This window comes from Dysidea avara, chromosome 3 (genome assembly GCF_963678975.1).
Source record: "Dysidea avara chromosome 3, odDysAvar1.4, whole genome shotgun sequence".
Lineage (NCBI taxonomy): Eukaryota > Metazoa > Porifera > Demospongiae > Dictyoceratida > Dysideidae > Dysidea > Dysidea avara.
In genome coordinates this window covers 23,378,611-23,398,126 of record NC_089274.1, presented here as the reverse complement: position 1 = coordinate 23,398,126, position 19,516 = coordinate 23,378,611, and the positions used below count along the sequence as shown (strand labels likewise).

General features: G+C 38.5%; 1 protein-coding gene across 3 annotated transcripts in view; it reads left to right on the top strand.

The window, feature by feature from the left end:
• LOC136250342 (multidrug resistance-associated protein 1-like) overlaps positions 1-19,516 on the top strand; it is a 44,863-nt gene that overhangs the window by 20,474 nt on the left and 4,873 nt on the right. The window contains exons 1-13 of one of the 3 annotated variants that reach the window (XM_066042534.1): positions 1,478-1,612; positions 7,857-8,036; positions 10,133-10,324; positions 15,921-16,049; positions 16,372-16,509; positions 16,622-16,747; positions 16,801-16,862; positions 17,514-17,645; positions 17,699-17,953; positions 18,002-18,179; positions 18,395-18,649; positions 18,888-19,091; positions 19,146-19,380. In XM_066042534.1, coding sequence (XP_065898606.1) covers positions 10,322-10,324; positions 15,921-16,049; positions 16,372-16,509; positions 16,622-16,747; positions 16,801-16,862; positions 17,514-17,645; positions 17,699-17,953; positions 18,002-18,179; positions 18,395-18,649; positions 18,888-19,091; positions 19,146-19,380 — 1,717 coding nt within the window. In that variant the 5' untranslated portion in view covers positions 1,478-1,612; positions 7,857-8,036; positions 10,133-10,321. Of the gene's footprint in view, positions 1-1,472; positions 1,613-7,856; positions 8,037-10,132; positions 10,325-15,920; positions 16,050-16,371; positions 16,510-16,621; positions 16,748-16,800; positions 16,863-17,513; positions 17,646-17,698; positions 17,954-18,001; positions 18,180-18,394; positions 18,650-18,887; positions 19,092-19,145; positions 19,381-19,516 lie in introns of those variants that run through there. The other 2 variants (XM_066042532.1, XM_066042533.1) reach the window with 2 other exon arrangements.

Here is a 19,516-nt window from a genome sequence, read left to right as displayed (position 1 = left end):
GTAGATTTTGCTTAAATGATTTCTCTCCATATTCCAGAAGGAGCATTATGTACAAGATAATCAATGGAAATTTACATATCTCCTCCAACCCCTTGATCCCCAATCAATGTAATTCAAGAAATGGATATTAGTTTTATCCAACTACATGCTAGAATAGACTCTTATAAGTTCTCCTTTTCCCTCCACTGTAATGGAACCTCCTCCCCTCTGTAATTAACTCCCCCTCTCTTAATCAGTTTTGTAATATGATTAATACCCGTGTCCTATAATCTCTTGATTTCTGCACAGTAATAAATATAAATAAATAAAGTGTATATTACACCTTGTGTGATCATGTCAGTGAAAATGGGCTATGCACCCTCAACTCTTTTCCCCAAAAGATTGAGGTACTCTAATAGAGCAGTCAGCCACTTAAGTGATTACTTGATTAACCTGTAACAACTGTCTAAAATCCTTTCTATTTATTTCCTGGAGATATCTCTATACTTGTAATAGTCATATCTTCATTGGCTAAAAGAAGCCATTCCCACATTCTGCAGCAAGCACACCCCTTCACAATGCCTCAGGACATACGTAATTAAGGCTAATTATCCAAAGAAGCACAATTTCAGACAAATTATCCAAAGAAGCACAATTTCAATTTCTGAGCTATATTGCACGTATCAGATAGCTGTGTGACATCTTTAACCAGGATGTAGGACCAGGCGGGATCAGGTGTCCTACAGACTTCAGCATTTGCACTGCAAAGCCTTAATAAATATGTGTTGTAATTACAGCAGCAGATATAAGCACCCACGCTTATAATCCAGCGGAAGGTCAGATGTAGTCTGTTCAAAAGAGAGCTGCTAGATATGTAATGTCCGATTTTAACAGATACAGCAGTGTTAGTGAAATGTTATGTGGGACAGCTTGAAGAAGAGACGAGATATTCAGTCTCTATGTGTTCTTTATAAAATCTTAAATGGTTTAATAGACGTTTCACTCCCAGAATGCATGATTAATAATTATCTCTCTTATCACTAGAGGTCACAACAAAAGATTTGTTACAATATATTCGACAGTTAATAGCTACAAGTTCAGCTTTCTTCCACGAGTAATCCCTCAGTGGAATGCTTTACCAAGTGTCACTATCAATGCACCAACTCTACAAAATTCTCTACATTTGTACACCAGTGATCTCTTCAATTACTTAATTATTTATACTTAATTAATTTACTTACTTACATTCTAATTTAATTTGTAACCAATCATTGTACTATGCTCATGCATATGAGTCTTACAATTATTTATAAAATATAATAATTATACAATCAAGTAGTAATAATAATAATAATAGTCTACTATCAGTGCAGCATGCATGCATAGCTTTACAGAAATTGTCAGAAACCGTTTCTGCCCATATAGCTAGGTCTATGCACTCATCAGACAATGGTTTACGCATAGATAAATAGACGCCTCAATACCATGTGGGTGGCATCACGTGACCTGTCTCACTGAAAATCGCTGCATTGCCAGTCCTCAGTAACCAGTGGCACTGTCATGGTCAGTTATAGTAATGGCAATTGAACGAGAACTTTCTAGTGGATTGTGTCGGAGTTATGATGTTTTCTGGGTAAGAATGGAAGTGTAAATACCGGTAGCTATGTGTGCAAGTTTAAGGAAAATAAGTTCGATTAATAGGGGTCATAGAAAAAAAAAGTAGGGAAACAAGGGAAGTCACCTACACCTGCAGATATGCTAGCGAACACGATTTAACCCCTAATCCAGTCAATATACCCAAGACCTAGTCTCGCGTAGCCAGACCACTACTTTACTTTTGTGTGTGGGTAGTCTCGCATGCCAGACGGGTTGTGTGGGGACGGTTATTTGTCGCCCCCACACCGGCAAACCGTCTGCCGCACGCGAGACTATAGTGTGGGGGTGGAAAAAGTAGAGTCTGGTGCACCTACATTAAGAAATCTGTGTAACGTTCCACTGCAGTCAGGGTGAATGTTGATTGCTGCTGATTGGCGAAGCCCTAAGCTTCTTAGACCTGTTAGAAAGTGTGGGCCACTGTAGCTGAAGGGCGCGCGGGACGCCTAAGAAGTTTAGGGCTTCGCCAATCGGCAGCAATAAACAATCATCTTGACTGGAACGTTATATAGAATTCTTAACGCAGTGTACCGGACCCTTCCCCCCCGACGCCCACACAAAAGAAAAAAAGCGGTCTGGCTATGCGAGACTACGGCACTGAATTAGGGAATTAGTATCCGTAAGGCCACTCCAACAAAATTCCTTATTTCCCATTTCATTGGCCTCGAAAATACGTACATGCGGGCAGGCGGTCCATTATCCATTATTCATTATAGATATTTCCACAAATTTTTAAAATTTATAGCTAACGTACAGGTAAGAATACAGTAGAAATATTTAGGGTCCGCAACACGAAAAATTGATATCCTCCAATCAACTACCTAACTATTGTCATGTGTTAGGCTAAGTGTAACTTGAATAACACCAGCGTGCCAGCCAAGTTTGTCATTTTCTTCTGGTAGAAAACGATACAAACGTCTTGAAATCACGTGATTTTTCGTTGCAGCGGTTCGTAGGGTTCTTCGTATACCACGATATTCACTCTCAACATTGTTCAAGTAGTCTATCATCAACTCAAAGTATCGGTGGTTTGATTTCATTGGTCAGTTTCTGGTGGCAGCACGATCTGTGCGCCTTTTTGGCGACAAACAAAATGTTTCTTCCTCTGGAGCACAGGACAAGCAGAGCAGCAACTGCGCCGTGGGTCAGCAATTACCAGTACTAGGTAAAGTACCTCCATGTGGAGTATGGTTATAATTGAAGGTTGTTAGCCATCTGGCTGAGCCATCTATATGCTGAAATTTGGCCAAAATGACGTGATTTTTGGAAACAAATACCAGAATTGTTGATAAATCAGTGTAACAGTTTCCAAAAGCAAGAATACGAAGTTTATAAACACCTAACAATACAGCTATCTTACTCAGTAAACACATAGAGCAATCCAATGTATGAAATAAGCACTGACGTGATCGAAATTCAAATCGCGTAAATACCCATGAAATTGCTTTCATTTCTGAAAAGGAACCTTGAAGTGCACTCCTTTTGTAAATATTTATGTTAACTGTTCACTCAAGTGTGGTCTGGGCCAGTGCAGGTGTGTCTTGTACTGTGATGGCATCATAGGGAGAGTCTTAGACTGCTGGGCTAATCGAGATGCTGAACCTAATGCATACAAACTTGATTTCAAGTGATTTTAAGGTCATTGGAATAAATTATGACTGTATTTTCAGCGATTTGAATTTCAATCACGTCAGTGCTTATTTCATACATTGGATTGCTCTATGCGTTTACTGAGCAAGATAGCTGTATTGTTAGGTGTTTATAAACTTCGTATTCTTGCTTTTGGAAACTGTTACACTGATTTATCAACAATTCTGGTATTTGTTTCCAAAAATCACATCATTTTGGCCAAATTTCAGCATATAGATGGCTCAGCCAGATGGCTAACAACCTTCAATTATAACCATACTCCGTGTGCAGGTACTTTACCTAGTACTGGTCATTGCTGACCCACAGCGCAGTTGCTGCTCTGCTTGTCCTGTGCTCCAGAGGAAGAAACATTTTGTTTGTCGCCAAAAAGGCGCACAGATCGTGCTGTCACCAGAAACTGACCAATGAAATCAAACCACCGATACTTTGAGTTGATGATAGACTACTTGAACAATGTTGAGAGTGAATATCATGGCATACGAAGAACCCTACGAACCGCTGCAACAAAAAATCACATGATTTCAAGACGTTTGTATCGTTTTCTACCAGAAGAAAGTGACAAACTTGGCTGGCACGCTGGTGTTATTCAAGTTACACTTAGCCTAACACATGACAATAGCTAGGTAGTTGATTGGAGGATATCGATTTTTCGCGTTGTGGACCCTAGCTAAGAACCTGAACAGTGAAAAGCTAGCTAAATGGGCTTTTTGAATACTAAACTAGTTATTGCTATGCAATCACAGGTAAATAATGAATAAAATGTTTGGTTGACAGCAATAATGAATGACCATGCGGGAAGAGAATCTGCATGCGGGCGGGAAATGGAAACAATGAATTTTCTTGGAGTGGCCTAAGAATACAGTAGAAATATTTAAACTAAGAACTTTAACAGTGAAAAGCTAGCTAAAAGGGCTTTCTGAATGCTAAAATAGTTACTGCTATACTGCCTATGCAGTCACAGGATAAATAATGAATATTGACAGCAATACTAGATCTATCTATAGCAACACTAAAGAGACAGTTAAACAACATCTTCTGGGCCATGTTCACTTCAAACTTTGATGACAATAATTACTGTACTTATCATGTTGTATGTCCTTGTCATAGGTGTAGTTCCACCCCAATTACCCCTTTGTTAATTAATTAGTTTACTTGTAATTTTTAGTTGCTCCCTTGTAATCTTAACTTATAATTGGGTGCTGATAGCTCTTATCAGCACACCAGCTGCTGTATTTTATAGTCTAGTTTAGTTTTATACCAACCCCCCAGTTTGTATCCATGTCTTTCAGCAGCAAAATCACAATAATAATAATAATAATAATAATAATAATAATAATGAATGACCATGCAGGAAGAGAATCAGCATGTGGGCAGGAAATGGGAAACAATGAATTTTCTAGGAGTGGCTTAATCTATGTAATATAGTGTATAATTCGTAATTGTAACATAGTAACTTAGTATCTGTAATATGTGTGATATAATATTGTATAATTCGTAATTGTAACGCAGTAATGTACTGTAATATTGTGTGATTGTACATCCTAGGCATATCAGCTGTGCTGCCTGCCTAGTAATTAATAATAAAGAATAAAGATTAAATGTTCACTAGTATATCTGCAGGTGTAGGCAACCTCCCTTGTTTCCCTACTTTTTTTTTCTATGATCCCTAATCGAACTTAAAATTTCTAATTTTTCCTTGAACTTGTTTGTTTACTTTTTTTGTAACATTATTATGACTGGTGAACCCACGCATACCGCATCAAAAGAAAGGATGGCACCAGAATTAATGTTTTAGTCTGAACGTGTGCCCCAGGTATCAAAAACTGCTTTGAAAGTGCAGTGGCCATTACACTTTGCTTTCAGCTATGTTCAGCCCATTACACAGCACTACAGACGAAAAACAGTAGAAGAAGTGCCTCTGCAACAATCTAGTTACTACGAAAATATGACGATTCGTGCACCTTGTAACAAAATATTTGGTCCGGGTGCATAATTGGTCCGGCCGGACTAAACATGTCTTGCATAAATGGTCCGGGCAGACCAAATGTGACAATAAAAGTAGTCCTACCGAAACAAAAATGGTCCGGGTCGAGAATCTAGTTGTAACTTGCTGCTTCACGTCTACAAATCACTTTTTATAACCATCTATGGTGTCTTTCCATTTAGGAACAAAGGTTAACCTTTGTTTCTAAATGGTTAACCATTAACCTTTAATGGTTAGCCATTAACCATTAACCTTTGTTAGTTGCAAACCATTTAGAAACAAAGGTTAAGGTGATAGATGTTAGTGTCACAAACAAAATATGTACAGGAAAGTTTTACCCTGATAACAGAAAGCCGATATATCTGAACATCCCACAACATGAATATGCTATAGGTGCATTTCTTCAAGCAGGAAATCACTGGGTGTTATATTATGTATAAATGCAAGGACGTTCACTACAACTTATTTGGATCCAAAAGGAGAGAAGAATGTGATGAAGTGTCAATTAGGAAAGCATTGGGGAAACTTTGGAAATATTCAGCATGCACAAGGAAACTGGAAAAAGACTAAATGTAAATGGAATGTGGTGTCAATGCAGCATTGCCTGCAGAGTTCGAGGGATAATTCCTCCTGTGGAGTATATGTCATGATGTTTGCAGAGTGTATTATACAAAGGTAGCCATTACCAACCACGTGCAAAATGAGTGATATCTCAAAGCTTCGTAATAATTAGCATTGTTTTAGTAATGCATTTGACTTTAGTTTTAGTTATAGCTGTAGGTAGAAAAAAGTTTTAATTAAAAGTTTTAGTTTTAGTTACCACCATTGATATATTTTAGTTATAGTTTTAGTTTAAGATGTTAGATTTTTATAGTTTTAGTTAAAGTTTTAGTTTTAGTTGCCATCTTTAATACATTTTAGTTGTAGTTTTAGATCTTAGATTTCAAGAGTTTTAGTTTCAGTTATCCATACAGTACCATATAAAACAAGTACCATAGTACCAAGAATAAATAATGGAAGAGTCTTGATAGTACTAAATATGATCATTTGGTCTTTTCTGGCCAAAAATATCACTGCTGCATGTATACCCACATGGCTTTTGGATGTAGATACAAATATGTAAGTCAGTTTAAATGTTTGTTGCAATGATGGAGTTTAAACAAGGTTAATGTTGGGAGGCATGCAATGATGTTACTTACTGACAGCTTGTAGTTGATGACCAGCTGCAGGTAGATGCAATAGGGTAAATGGGTTTCACAATGCAAAGTAGGCAGGAAATGGTGAGCATTATTATAATCAGGATAACTCCATTATAATCAGGATAACTCTCAATAGCATGTGACAGAAAAGAGTGCACAAATGGCCACATGGAAAGTTGGAAAAAGTCTGTCCCCACCCAAAGCCCACCCCTAGATCTAGGAGACTACATTCAAAATATGTGTATATTATTGTGAATATATAAGCAGTGCAATTAATAATAAAACAAACAAAAATTATAAACTAAATTGATAAATAATAAATAAATAAAAGATACATGTCAGGTTGGCGGAGGATATGCACCCACATGCGAGTCTCATGGGGTAGACTTTGCCCCATTCCACGAGTTGCCTCCAACCCAAAGGTTAGCTTGAAGTGCTGGACAGTGCAGGGTTTCATTAGGATTGGTAGGATGACGTTAGAAATTCCTGTGGCGTCAACTATAGGAGAACTGTGGAACCCTGCACAACTTATCAAAACAACCACCATCACTAGACAGTGGTGGACAAGTGCCACATGGCAAACAATGTTTGTGTTATTGTATTGAGTGATAAAAATTACACACCTGCATGCAAATTTAAAAGCATAATAAGTCTGCTTGTTTGTTGCAGCAAAACATTTTCTGAAAATACAAGATACACAATGTGGCAATTAAGGTGCCAAGATAGACATGGTAAGCACAAGATCAACAGAATGTACTAAGGTACCAAGCAAGTACCAAAACAATTGTAGTAAATATGAAGCAGTCAGTGCATACCACTCTTCAATAATTTGATGCAACCCACCATGTTTGGTTTATGCAATAATGAATGCAGCAGCTTACCTACATGATTTTTTGTCAAAAAACAAGTGTAATGCAGTGCACATGATTTCAATAATAAAACTCTTAATATTAAACTCTGTGATAGTTTAAGTTAGCTGCGTCCTGCTTGACAACATTGCAGTAGTAACTTTTTTAGCATTAAACCATTGTGATGAAATATCTTTATAGCAAAACACTTTTAGTTATTTTATATACAGATAGTATGTGTATAGTGAATAATTAGCTAATATAGCAAGGTACTTTAGTTTTAGTTTTAAACAATTATATGTTGGTAGTAAGTACTTTTAGTTTTAATTATTTGTATACTTGGCAAGTACTTTTAGTTTCAGTTATTTGTAAACATTAAATGATATTTTATAACTTTCTGCGTAAAAATTGAGGCAGCTGTAGTTTTAGTCTTTTGACAAATCAGAAAAACTTAAGTATTAGTTTCAGATAACTAAAAGTAAAAGTCCTAACTAAAACCACTTACTAGTAATAACATGGCAATTGAGCTACTTAATGTTTCAGAATCACTGGATAATTTTGTCATGCTTGTGGAATGCAAGATATGGACAGTGGTTGGATCAGATGTGATAATTGTGAATGGTGGTACCAATTGAAATGCGTAAACAAAAACGTGTGCCAGCAACTCACAATTGAAGAAGCAAAGACATCAAATTTCAGTGGACCTTGGTGCACAAAAACTGGGTATATACATTTAAGTGCATATAATATTATGCTTATACAGTGTTAGTAACACATGCATGACATAGCTACCTCCTCAGAAATTGATTATATGTGCCGCTGATTCTTCTGCAATACTATACAGTCAGCAGAAATTGTCTTTGATTTAATTTATATTATATCTACACCAACAATAAATCACATGGTTTGAGCTATAGCTAGCTATCTCATGAAACACTGTGTAGTTCTGCTAAGGAGTTTTAATTTTATAATAATACTGTTAAATAGTAATTAGGCTTGGATAATTTTTGACCACTATAGTTATGCTGGAATGGTTATAGCATAGATGTAGAGAGCATGCCTTGTATATGCCTTCGATTATAGCTATAAGTGTGTATGCGAACATGGACCATTTTTGTTCAGCCCGGACCATTTTGTACTGGCATAACTGGTCCCAGTGGACCAATTATGTAAGCACATGTGGTCCGGCTGGACCATTTGTGACATCAAAAATGGTCCGCCCAGACCTTATATGCCCGGACCACTTGTGTGTTGACAGCCCCCAACTCTCAATTACTGCCTTGAAAGTTTTGCCACAGTGGTGTACAAGAGAATAGCCACTCTGCTGTCAGAAAAAGTGGGCAATCTTACAGCAAGACCCTGTACTGGCTAAGATGTAAACTGAGTTTTTCCCTACTCTGAGCAGCCATCACTTGTTTGAGAGGTTCTAGATTTTCCTACCACCACTATGGCTTCAAAGAGTCTGCGGCTATTGACCTTGTGTGCGCAGAGAGTAGGATCAGTTCATTTACTTGAATCTTAAATATTAGTCTCTTTGTGTGTTTTTATTTGCTTGTTTGTTTTTATGCTGAAGCAGAGTTGTAAGTTACTGCGGTAATAAAAAAAATAAATTTAAAAAGTGCAGCGGCCATCACGCTTCACTTTCAGCAACGTATGTTCACCCCGTTACACAGCGTTACAAATGAAGAACAGTGTTAGAATCGTATGCAATCAGTCCAGTCACCACAGAAAATACAGACAATTCCTGTTTACAAATGTACTGTAGGGAAGCCATGCATCGCGCTACTGCAAATCGACACTTGGCTGTCAGCATGGGACGCAAAGGAGTAAGTCCATGATGCGTGCATTGTACATACTGTGGTATGCCAAAAGGCGCATCTCAGGATGAAGCGACGTCGAACAGTGAAAAAATCAAGCCCATAGCCTTAGCCGTTATCAAGGTACGCTGCAGGCAGGCAGTTAGTCAGTAGAAAATTCCATTAAATAATTAGTTTTTTTTAATTTTGTAACAATTTATTGGAAGCCTTTAGGATCATACTGAAGGCACTTTTGGGCTTGGTTATACCTAACCAATACTGCCAAGGTGCGTTGTGAAGCTGGTTTTTGGGTGAATTCTTTGGCTAGGAAAACCCAAATCTCCATGATCCACGAATATATTATTATGTCCGCGCATATACAGGTACCGGTAAATATCCATTTGCAAAAAAAGCTGGAGTTGGTATCTTCAGAAATTTATAATTAAATTATGCATACCATTTGTTGTATTTATCCTCGATAGAGTTTCACTTAGTATAAATTATGCACCTATAATTGCTTGTTGTTTGAACCCCACCTATTGCATCGTTTTTTTGGGGTTTTTTTGCCTCAATTTGGCTTACCACAAGTGAACATTTTGTATATGGTATATTGATAAGAAACAAATTTCACTGCAGAATTATGTCTGTGACTACGGTCAATATTGATTTTGATGGTTGTGAATATTTCCTTGTCTTCCATTTATTTCAGCATGTTAGTGCTCTATTTATTTATTCACATAGATTTTGACCACTCTAGAAAAAGTGCTTGACTGCTGCCTCTGCCTGTCTGTTGACCATCAATTTTTACCATGGTCACAGATCACAGTACTGTGGTTAAGGAGTGACATCCCCTTTGTAGCAAGAGTTTATAATATATTATGTGATTCCCACCTACTGTAAATCTGAAACATTTGTATATACTTTCATGAATTGTATACCGGAAACATTATAGTAAATTTTCACAACTGGGAAGGGATGCTCAACACAGAACTGGTTCATTACATGTCTTATGATATTTCACAGCCACACCGTAGACCTGACTACGTAGGAGTCAATGATACATGGCATGATGAGGTGGACTTGTCACAATGTTTTCAGGACACAGCAGTCCTCTACTCCATCTGTGTCATCTTCTGGCTATTAGCTGCCTTGAGGTTTGTGTTTCTTGCAAGACGTCCTCCACTGTCATACAGCTGGCTGAGTGTGACAAAGATGGTAAGTTATGTAATTACAGTTGCAGTTCAATGGGCAGATTATATGGTATGGGTGGCACATCAGGAGACAACAAGGTTGTTCAATTTATAGTAGTAGTAGTAGTAGTAGTAGTAGTGGTAGTGGTAGTGGTAGTAGTAGTAGTAGTTGATATTGTTCCAATTGTGTTCGGCCACACAGGTGTCATTTCAAAACATCAATGGCAGCATTTGAAGAAGATCCCATTCTTTAATGACTTTGTTTTTGATAATCTTCAGAAGGCAGCATTATTAGGAACTATTGCTATAATGAGATCTATTAATTTTTCTTGTGTAACATAGGTATTTTTACCTGTTATACAATGTGTGTCTGTACAAATGTACAAGTGTAATGAAACCAAAGTAGTAAGCAGTAGTAGTAGTAGTAGTAGTAGTAGTAGTAGTAGTAGTAGTAGTAGTAGTAGTAGTAGTAGTAGTAGTAGTAGTAGTAGTAGTAGTAGTAGTAGTAGTAGTAGTAGTAGTAGTAGTAGTAGTAGTAGTAGTAGTAGTAGTAGTAGTAGTAGTAGTAGTAGTAGTAGTAGTAGTAGTAGTAGTAGTAGTAGTAGTAGTAGTAGTAGTAGTAGTAGTAGTAGTAGTAGTAGTAGTAGTAGTAGTAGTAGTAGTAGTAGTAGTAGTAGTAGTAGTAGTAGTAGTAGTAGTAGTAGTAGTAGTAGTAGTAGTAGTAGTAGTAGTAGTAGTAGTAGTAGTAGTAGTAGTAGTAGTAGTAGTAGTAGTAGTAGTAGTAGTAGTAGTAGTAGTAGTAGTAGTAGTAGTAGTAGTAGTAGTAGTAGTAGTAGTAGTAGTAGTAGTAGTAGTAGTAGTAGTAGTAGTAGTAGTAGTAGTAGTAGTAGTAGTAGTAGTAGTAGTAGTAGTAGTACTATTGGCAAGTTACTTGTAGAGCTTGTCTGCTGAACTGCCGAGCGATGCTCGTTCTGTTACAAAACCAGTTCGCGGGAGGCGCCCCTGGTCCCGTCTGGAGAATGTCGAGCTGATGTGGTGCTACTACGAGGCAAGAGCTGATGGCAGAGGCTATCAGAAGAGACTGAAGACATTATGGGATAACCGTAACCCGGATAAATCATTTCGCACTGAAAACAATTTAGCTTGTCAAGCTCGTGCGATTATTAACTCGAAGCTGCTATCTGATCATGAGTTACAGGATATACAGCAGCACCAAAGAGCAGATGATGAACAATTACCAAATGAAAGTAAACTTGAAACATCCCCGGAGGGCTCATTGCAAATGAGAGATACTTCTATTGATGCTGTGTTGCGTCCTGTGCCATTGGAGGACGAGCCAAGTGAGTTTGTACAGTTAGTGGGCTGTGTGGAGGACTGTTTGTCTGATGTTACTATTACTGAGGAGCTGAAAATTGCGTTTAAGCGGTTACATAGCTGTCTTTTAGAGATTGACACTTTGGACCTTGCTGAGAGGCAGGCATTGCCAAAATTGATTGACAACAAAGTTGGTAAGAAGTGGCTACACATGATGAATAAGTGTATAGATGAATGTGTTCAGAAACAAATTATTTCAATCTCTCAGTGTGATTGTTTAATATATGCAGGTGCAATGGCAGTCATCAGGTTGTCTGGCCAACATGTTGAAAAAGGTGGGAGGAGGGGTCGACAGGATGTTTGGAAACTCCGTCTGGAGTCACAGATAAAGAAATTTAGAAAGCACATATCACAACTGTTGGCTATCCATCAATCTCCTGTGTTAACTGCTCGATTACGACATTTGAAAGCTCACTTGTTTAAACTCTATCATATAATGGATAACCCAACTTTTTTAATTGCTATAGAAACATTGAAACAGAAAGTAACTAGCTTAGCTACTAGAATACGGAGATACCAGACTAGATTACTTAGATTTTGGCAAAACAACACCTTCAGGAGAAATCAGAAAGTGTTCTATCGCAGTTTTAGTCCTGATTCTAAACATAATTACGTTGGAACTCCTGATAATTTAGACCTGATAACCTTTTGGAAAAGTATTTTTGAACGAAACGCTTCTGCTAACTTGGATGGCTCCTGGCTGACGCAATTAAAGGAAAAGTTTAATAAGGAAAATATACTTGATGGAGCCATACCAGCTATAACATCAGAGGTGTTTGCTGCTGCTATTCGCAAATTGAGGAATTGGGCTTCTCCAGGTCCTGATGGCATCCAGGGATTCTGGTGGAAGCGGTTCTCCTCGGTTCATGACTTTTTGTGTAGTGACTTTCACAAGTTACTTGTAGGGGACATGGCTATACCTCATTGGTTCCCCATTGGTCGGACCTTGTTAATTCCAAAGTGTCATGATTTGTCTAACCCCCAGAACTATCGACCAATTACCTGTCTAAATATTGTTTATAAACTATGGACCAGCTGTCTTACCTTTCTGGTATCTCAACATTGTGAACACCATCAACTTATCCACCCTGCTCAGAAAGGATGTTGCAGAGGCCAGTATGGATGTGCTGATCACCTTCTATTGACTAATAGTGTATGGCGTCAAGTGAGATGTAAAAACAGATCCCTGGCTGTTGCCTGGATTGATTATAAAAAAGCATATGACTCTGTCCCACACAACTGGCTTCTGGAGTGCATGCGTTTGTTTAACTTTCCACCTGTACTGGTGGCTTGCTTGGAGAGATTGTTGCCATTGTGGAGGACCACTTTATATTTACAACTACCTAAAAGTGCCACAACACAATTATCCAAAGTGTCTGTTAAGTGTGGTATTTTTCAAGGAGACACCCTGAGTCCATTGTTATTTTGCTTGGCTCTAAACCCACTTAGTTATTTGTTAGATGCTCTTAAGGGATATAAGATGTCTTCAAGGTCGAATTTAACACATCTGATGTATATGGATGACATTAAACTATTTGCACAGAATGATAAGTGTTTACAGCCGCTTATAGACATTGTCAGAAAGTTTTCTGATGACATTCAAATGCAGTTTGGATTCCAAAAATGTGCCAAGATGTCTGCAACCAGAGGGAAAATTGGTCTGACTGGGCCTTTACCAACTCTAGATAATGTGATTAATGAACTCGATTATGGCCAAACCTATCGATACCTGGGGTTTCCTGAGGCTGGCGGTATTGATCATGCTGCTAGCAAGTCAATTATAACTACTGAACTTCACAGACGATTGAAACTGGTATGGGGATCTTTGCTTTGTGGGCCACTTAAAGTGCGTGCTACCAACAGCTTTTGCATTCCGTTGCTCTCTTACGGATTTGGTATTGTTGACTGGACCAAAACGGAGATTGCCCAGTTCGATATCACTGTCCGTAAGGTACTTACTGCTGCCAATAGCCATCATCCACGTGCGGCTGTTGAAAGGTTGTACTTGACTCGTAGAATGGGGGGAAGAGGTTTAGTGAACATTGAACAACTTTATCAACGACGTTTGGTTTTATTGGCCCACCATCTGCGGGCATCGAGGGATGATTTTGTACAGGCCTGCTGTGAGCTGATGTTGCAGAGTCCCTCACGTAGGTCTGTATTTTCTATGGCTGATGATGTTGCTTCTTCACTAGCTTTATGTGATGTGTTGAATTTTAGCTCGGACCAGTTAAGGACCGCTGTGGTAACTTCTCAGAGGAAGAAACTTTTGAACACATTGTATGCCAAACCATTGCATGGTAAATTCTTTACATGGGTACATTCATCCGTTATTAACACTGCACGTAGTTTTCGATGGTTGCAGTGTTCGATGCATGGTGAGTCCGAGAGCAGCATATTTGCTATCCAAGATCAGGTCTTATGTACAAGATCTTATCAGGCCAAAATAATGAAAATACCTGTCCAATCCATTTTGTGTCGTTTGTGTCAGGAGCAGGAAGAGTCAATTCAACATCTGTTATCTGGCTGCCCTGCACTTGCATCAACAAGCTATCTTCGTCGACATGACATGGTGGGCCGGGTTCTCCATTGGCATCTGAGTAAGTGTTTCAAGTTACCATTATCTGCTAAGCACTGGTATGACCATCAGCCCTTGCCGGTGGTTGAGAATGATTCTGCAAAGGTCCTATGGGACTTTAGTTTACAAACTGATGTTCATGTTCCTTCGAATCGACCTGACCTTGTACTGTTCCTGAAACATGAACATAGAATAATGTTTTTTGAAGTATCTTGTCCTGCGGACGTTAATGTACCTAATAAGGAGCAGGAGAAACTAACCAAATACCAACCACTTATCCGGGAGTTTTCTGAGTGTCATGGTCAGCCTGTTAGCATCATACCTGTTGTTTTTGGTCATTCAGGTGTGGTGTCAGTTAATCAACAGGATTACTTGAAGCAAATCCCAAATTACAATGAGAACTTGTTTAATAGCCTCCAGAAAGCTGCTATCTTGGGGACCGTAAACATCTTAACATCTTTGAACATTGGCTGTACTTAGGCTTATGCTTGTATTGTCATTGTATTTCTGTACATACTGTACATGTGTGTCAATTCATTTGAATGAAAAGTAGTAGTAGTAGTAGTAGTAGTAGTAGTAGTAGTAGTAGTAGTAGTAGTAGTAGTAGTAGTAGTAGTAGTAGTAGTAGTAGTAGTAGTAGTAGTAGTAGTAGTAGTAGTAGTAGTAGTAGTAGTAGTAGTAGTAGTAGTAGTAGTAGTAGTAGTAGTAGTAGTAGTAGTAGTAGTAGTAGTAGTAGTAGTAGTAGTAGTAGTAGTAGTAGTAGTAGTAGTAGTAGTAGTAGTAGTAGTAGTAGTAGTAGTAGTAGTAGTAGTAGTAGTAGTAGTAGTAGTAGTAGTAGTAGTAGTAGTAGTAGTAGTAGTAGTAGTAGTAGTAGTAGTAGTAGTAGTAGTCCCAAACTAACAAACTAACAATTGTACATGTGTTTTTTTATGAATGAAAATTCGTAGTAGTAGTAGTAGGCAGAGGTGGAGCATTAATAATACCCTATATACAAGTATGGCTACCAATCACCAGCATGTCAGAAACAATGGTCACCTGTCTTATAAAAGCACTTTGTCATAGTAACAATGTCAGGTAAGTTTAAACACAACTAAGGTGTACTACATTACCTCAGTAATAGGACCACTTCATTATTGAGGCCAAATAAGCGGCCTATTACAGCGTTTGAAACCGAGTCACTACTGCTGACCCAGATGACCTGATGATAAAAATCCGAGTCAGACCGGGATGTGACCCTTAAACTGAGGCATGGGCTATTAGCTATGTTTTGGACATTTGTCTATTGGCGTAGAAGTATAGTCACAGTGTATATTGCAGGACAGTATAGTACTGATCTACACATGATCACCTTAAGTAGCTGTGTTTTTAAGTCTAAATATATGATATGGCTACTAAATCAAATGTTACACAGAAAACCTGAGGCCACTTTCCTTTATGGTTGCATTAATGAAGTTTTCAATACAAAGGCCACCTCATTAATGGGATCTCTTATTTTAGGTCAAATAGGTGGCTCTGTTAACAAAGTGTTAATTTTTATGATGTAAATTTAATGAGCAGTTATCCTAACTAACAATCTCTGCTTCACTTTGTAGTGTTGTGAAGGTCTCTGGGCCTCCAGAAGTGGTTGACTAGCAAGTGTTTGTTTATAAAGCATGGTTTTTTGTTCTAGGTGTTATGTTGTATGATGATGATAACATCATTGTGTGATCTGGTGAAGACTGTGATGGACTGGCTTAAGGACAGTGATAATGTACCCAATTACCAGTTAATATCTCCCATCATCCTGTTGATTTCTGCAGTAAGTGTGCGTGCGTGCGTGCGTGCGTGCGTGCGTGCGTGCGTGCGTGCGTGCGTGCGTGCGTGCGTGCGTGCGTGCGTGCGTGCGTGCGTGCGTGCGTGCGTGCGTGCGTGCATGTGGTGTAGTATCTGTTTCCTTGAGCAAGAAACTATTTTTACTAATATCACTCCACATAACAGATGAGGGATCAGGATAATTATTTAGCACCTGAGCAGTGCACAAGTCATGTATATGGCAGGCAGAGGCTGTACTTTTGCTTTGCTTGTGTGCATGCATACACCTATTATTTCCATGTGCACATTTTACTGCTTGTCACATGTAGGCACTAATGATAGCAGTGATAACAAGTGAGATACGTCAAGGTATCCCATCTTCTGGAATCCAGTTCTGTTTCTGGGGAGCACTAGTTGTGTATGCTAGTATTAAACTGCGTAGTCTCATCTTAGTGAGCCAAGACCAGGTACAGCTTTCAACTATAGTTCCAGGATTTTGTACTTCTTTTTTATTGTGAAATATGTATTGAAGTGTGGAGTAGTTGTTTTATTAATGGTTGCCTTTTTTTTTTGCAACAGAGTGAAGTGGAAGATGTGTTTCGTTTTGTCACCTTTATCATCAACTTTGTTGTCTTTCTGGTTCAGTTTGTACTGAGCACTGTTTCAGACAAACGGTCAAAATATCAGCTTGTTGGAGAAGATAATGTAAGGGGAATACCCTATAGTGGTATAGGCAAGAATATTTACAATTTTCACAGAATCCTAGTCCAGAGTTGTCATCAAGTTTCTTGTCCTACTTGACCTGGTGGTGGTTGAATGGGTATGGAAACTGTGTTGTGATTGTATTATAAGTGTGAGCCAGGGATTGGTATGCTGGAGGGAGCTTTGTTGCAATTGCAAATGTCTGTGTAGCTAGGAGCTGAAGCCTCCACTCTAATAGAACAGTCATATCAAGTGGTCTAGTGCAGCTGAGGAGTATGATTACACATCAACTATAGAAATTATTTACTCATGCAAAGACATAAGGAAACACTTGTCAGCACATAATAATTACCTTATATATATTATAGCTGGAAAGTTTGGCTGGAGGAAAGTTTGGCAGATTTGGCGAGTGAGTGGTGTTTCACCAAACTTATAGTGAATTTGCCGCAATAGGATTTGACGAGAAAAGGTTTGGCAAATTTGTTAGTAGAAAATGCAGATATGTATCGGAGAAATGATTTGGCGGATAAGTTTTTCCCGCCAAGCTTTCCAGTAGCTATGCAGTATTTGACATGAATGCTTAGTACACATGTATGTTTTTAGTGTAGAAGTTTCCACAATGGCATTGTTAACTTGCAATGGCAATTTTCAGGCAAAATGGCTGCCATAGTTAATCTTACAAGGCTAACTTTTAAAAACCTACTGTGAGAACATGCCCTCCAGACCCCTACCAAGAATCTGCTTCACATGTTGCATGTACATTCCACAGGATGATCATTACTGGATGGCGTAGAGCCCTCCAGAACTCAGACTTGTGGTCACTCAATCCTAATGATAGGTCAGAAACATTGGCTCCAAAACTGGCAGAGAATTGGCAGAAACAAATGAACAAAACAACAAGGTCAACAATTGATGATGTAATGATGACTGTTATGATGTAATGTCTATTAATAGAACTACTTATCATTCTGACTACACACCATCTCCTGAAGATGATACTGAAGTTTTTGAGCTATCTCCAACTCATGCTTTAATAGATGATAATAATTTTGCATCAACTGGTACAAGAGAGCAACCTGCTAAACAAGCGACATCAAAGCCATCATTGTTTCTGGCTATGTGCCAGACATATGCACTACCTTTTTTGGTAGCCGGATTTCTCAAGGTCATCACAGATTTGCTGAATTTTGTTGGGCCACTAATACTAAAGTATGAGCTAGTTTTTCCAACATATGTAACATTGTTTGCTTGTCTCAGGTTACTGATAGAGTATACTAAGGATTCTGATGAACCGACATGGAAGGGATACTTCTATGCCTTCTTATTGTTTATAACTGCCATAATGCAGTCACTGGTGTTGCAACACTATTTCCATCGTTCATTTTTGCTTGGTATGCACTTGAAGACTGCTGTCATTTCTCTTGTTTATAACAAGGTGATTGATTGTATACTGTTGGAGGCTATTGTAATCTCCACTGTGTCCTAAATGTTATACAGTTGTGGGGGGGCGAAGGAAATGACGTCTCGTGGTGCACATGTACCCTGTACTGTGCAATTAGTTCCAACTGCCATGAAATTAGGGTTTTTAAAAGCAATGCTACTTAAAGATGTTTGCGTTGTATTAAATGCTAATGTGTGTTCCTTGTTTAGTCACTACGACTTAGCAGTAGTGCCCGACAACAAAGTACAGTAGGAGAGATAGCCAACTTGATGTCCATCGATGCTCAACGTTTCATGGACTTGATGTCCTACCTTCACCTCATCTGGTCAGCTCCATTTCAGATCATACTGGCTATCATCTTCCTTTATTTCACAATGGGACCATCTGTGTTTGCTGGTGTGGCAGTGATGATATTGATGATACCATTCTATGCTGTTATAGCATCTATTAGTAGAAGATTACAGGTATACTGCCAAGCAGTTAGTGAGAAAATGTGGCTTATTTTTTGGTGATATTTTTGGGCAAGATAGTCCAAGCCTCCGCGATCCCTACAATACAGTAGCGTATGATGAACAATGGTGATATAGCGAAGTTTTATTAACTTCTAGAATTCTAACTTGTCTATGCACACACTACAAAGTGTGAATACATAATGTGCCTCATGGTGTGAACTCACAGTTTACCTTATTGTTTGTCACTTAGGTTAAACAGATGGCACAGAAAGATCGTCGTATTCGTATAATGAATGAAATACTGAATGGTATTAAAGTGATCAAATTGTATGCATGGGAGGACCACTTTGAGAAGGATGTAGGGAACATACGAAACAAAGAGTTGTCAATCTTAAAACAAACTGCATATTTAAACATTGGAGGATCGTTTAGTTGGAAATGTGCGCCATTCATGGTAATCCGTCTTATACGTACTTTGCTATAAATGTTTTCAATTTTCTTTTTAAAGGTATCTCTAGCAACTTTTGGGATATTTGTTCTTACTAGTGATGAAAGTCTGACAGCTGAAAGAGCTTTTGTGGCACTGTCACTGTTCAATATTCTTCGATTTCCAATGTCCATGCTTCCACGTCTGATCTCCAGTATTATACAGGCCAGTGTGTCACTGAAGAGATTGACCACCTTCTTACAGAATGATGAACTTGATCCTGATAATGTACACAACATTGAGGAAACAACTGTTGGTATGGTAACTGTAGGGGAATCTGGGCCACCTCGACCCAGGCTCAGGCATTTACAATATTACATGCTTACTACAAATAATGACATCAAGATGTACTAATAAGCCCCTGGCATGATGATGTCATTGTGTTGCTATAG